At 40.5% G+C, this 2500-nt stretch overlaps 1 protein-coding gene across 1 annotated transcript in view; it reads left to right on the top strand.

Annotated features, from left to right (window-relative positions):
* The window catches only part of LOC106880578 (uncharacterized), a 166224-nt gene that overhangs the window by 150394 nt on the left and 13330 nt on the right, over nt 1-2500 (top strand). Inside the window, exon 6 of the mRNA XM_089339507.1 lies at nt 187-347. Within this exon, the coding sequence (XP_089195633.1) occupies nt 187-347 (161 nt within the window). The remainder of the gene's footprint in view (nt 1-186; nt 348-2500) is intronic.

The raw sequence follows: 2500 nt of genomic DNA, 5'->3' as shown, positions 1-2500 counted from the left end.
GATACTGGTAGTAGTAGTAGCAGCAGCAGCAGCAGCAGTAGTAGTAGTAGTAGTAGTAGTAGTAGTAGTAGTAGTAGTAGTAGTAGCAGCAGCAGCAGCAGCTGTCGCTCTGTGTATGTGTCTAAACAATGTATATAAAATATCTAACCGTTTTCTCTTTTTTTCCGCCATGTTTCTTTTTTGCAGTTGTACGAACGGACAGTTTGAAAGGACGAAGAGGCCGGCTTCCATCAAAACCGAAAAGTCCCCAGGAGTCGCCACCGTCACCTCCAGTCAGCCTCATCACAGCTCTTGTTCGCGCCCACGTTGACACTTCCCCCGACATTCCTAACCTGGACTACAGTAAGGTAAGAGTTCAATACCTAGCCAAGTAGATAGACCACCACGACCACCATTCACCTACATACACACGCATTTACACGTACATACACTGACATCTTGTCATGAAAAACTAATATTTTCTATTCTCATAAACATATTGGTTTCAACTTTTGGCACACGGGGCAGGGGTTAAGTCGATTACATTATACCCAGTGCCCAACTGGTGCTTATTTCATCAAACCGAAAGGATGAAAGGCAAAGTCGACCCTGGCGGTATTTGAACTAAGACCGTAAAAACGGACGAAATGTTGCTATGCCTCTGCTGGACTTGCCATCGTTACGTCACATTTTGAAGGTTATGCATTTGTAATTCTGTTGTGTCGACGCCCCCAAGCGAAGAAGTAGGATCGCCCAAGACATATAAATTGAGGTAGTCTAGCCGTGATAGGGATATTGAGTGACTGTTGAGTAGCCGTCGTGTAGCGGTTGAATAGAGATCATCCGAAGGTGCTAGATAGCAGTAGCTTGAGACATAACAAATTCAAGAGCAAATAATAGTTACAAAGTTCCAAATGCAAATAAGAGGCAGCAGATCCCTAAAATCCCAGGGTGCGGCTCACAACGTTGATCAATTCACATTTCTGTGAATGATATTATTATACACGTGATCAGCAACTGCCCCAAAGATTTCATCAAGGCACGCCCTCTTTTGCGGCATGATATTATTATTAAAAGCTAAAACAATGATATAATGCCGTTCGTAGGAAAATAAAACAGCTCTAGGATAAATATATACATATCAAACCTCTATCATTGAATACATACAAACATATTAACTCAAAGAATATTGGTGACGCATTCCCAGCAAGGTTTCTGTCAAGTACGAACATAACGAGCCTGATATAGTTATGTATGCGACAGAAAATATATGTGTATGTATAAGTACCCCATAGATAAGAATATTTCTTTGGCAGCAACTCCGAAAACGATAGCTTCCCTATTCTGGTTATAAATATATATATCTATATCGGTAATCGTTGGTCCATTTGCTAGGTTAGTGAAATATCTAAGGTACAGTCTCGAAAAGCTAGGGTTTTCAGACAAGGAAAATGACCGACCATTAATTCATACTTTATGAATATAATCTGTAGGTAGAACAGCAGAGAAGAACTATGCAAGACTTTCTAAGTCGACCATGAGCAATTGTTGTTATCCAAATTTTATTGAATAGTTCTTTCTGGGAAGAATTCAAATAAGAAAGAGAACATGCATGCATACAAATGAACATACATTCACACACATACATACATACATACATACACATACACACATGCGCACGCGCATACAAATACACATAAGTATATAAGCATACACATTCAAACACTTCAACAAAACGCCAATAAAATTGCTTGTATGTGGTTGCCCGATCTAGAAATAACAGCCACATGAAAAGATGAAAGGTAAAAGTGATTTGAAAGGGATCTGAACTCAGAGGGTAATGAGATTTAATTAACACCAGGAGGTATAATGCCCAACACTAGTCACAAGAACAACAATTTTGAGAAAAGTTGTCGGTAACATCGACCCCCCAGTACTTCACTGGTACTTATTTTATCGACTCCGGAAAGACAAAAGGCAAAATTGACCTCGGCAAGATTTGAACTGAGATCATTCGGACCGGAACAAATACTGTAAAGCGTTGATAATAAGTTGCCACCCTTGATAATACATAAGAGAGAAGCCCGACCCCCAACTCCAAATTCCTATTAAATCCTTAAAACCTTAGGTTCCATCTGATCAACCCCTAAAACCTTAAACCACAAATCGTGACTGCTTACACACGCTACCTAGCAACACATTTCGAATGAGGCTAGGTTAGTCTCCATGACTCCGTAAGGAGCATAGGACCGGTTTCCCGGTTTTCCTGGACAGGACGCTGGTCCGACACAGGATTACTCATTTTTACCAACTGAGTGGACTGGAATAACGTGAAATGAAGTGTCTTGCTCAAGGACACAAAGCATTGTTCGGTTCAGGAATCGAAACCACAATCTTACAATCATGAGTCCAACACCCTAACCACTAAACCAATCGCCTACACTCACTTTGAGTGAGGGCACAGTCGAATATATTGACTCCAATATCTTAACCGAGATTTCATTTTGTCGATCATGGAAAT

Source organism: Octopus bimaculoides, chromosome 21, assembly GCF_046866305.1.
Source record: "Octopus bimaculoides isolate indiv1 chromosome 21, ASM4686630v1, whole genome shotgun sequence".
Taxonomy (NCBI): Eukaryota; Metazoa; Mollusca; class Cephalopoda; order Octopoda; family Octopodidae; genus Octopus; species Octopus bimaculoides.
This window is presented reverse-complemented; position numbering and strand designations above follow the sequence as displayed.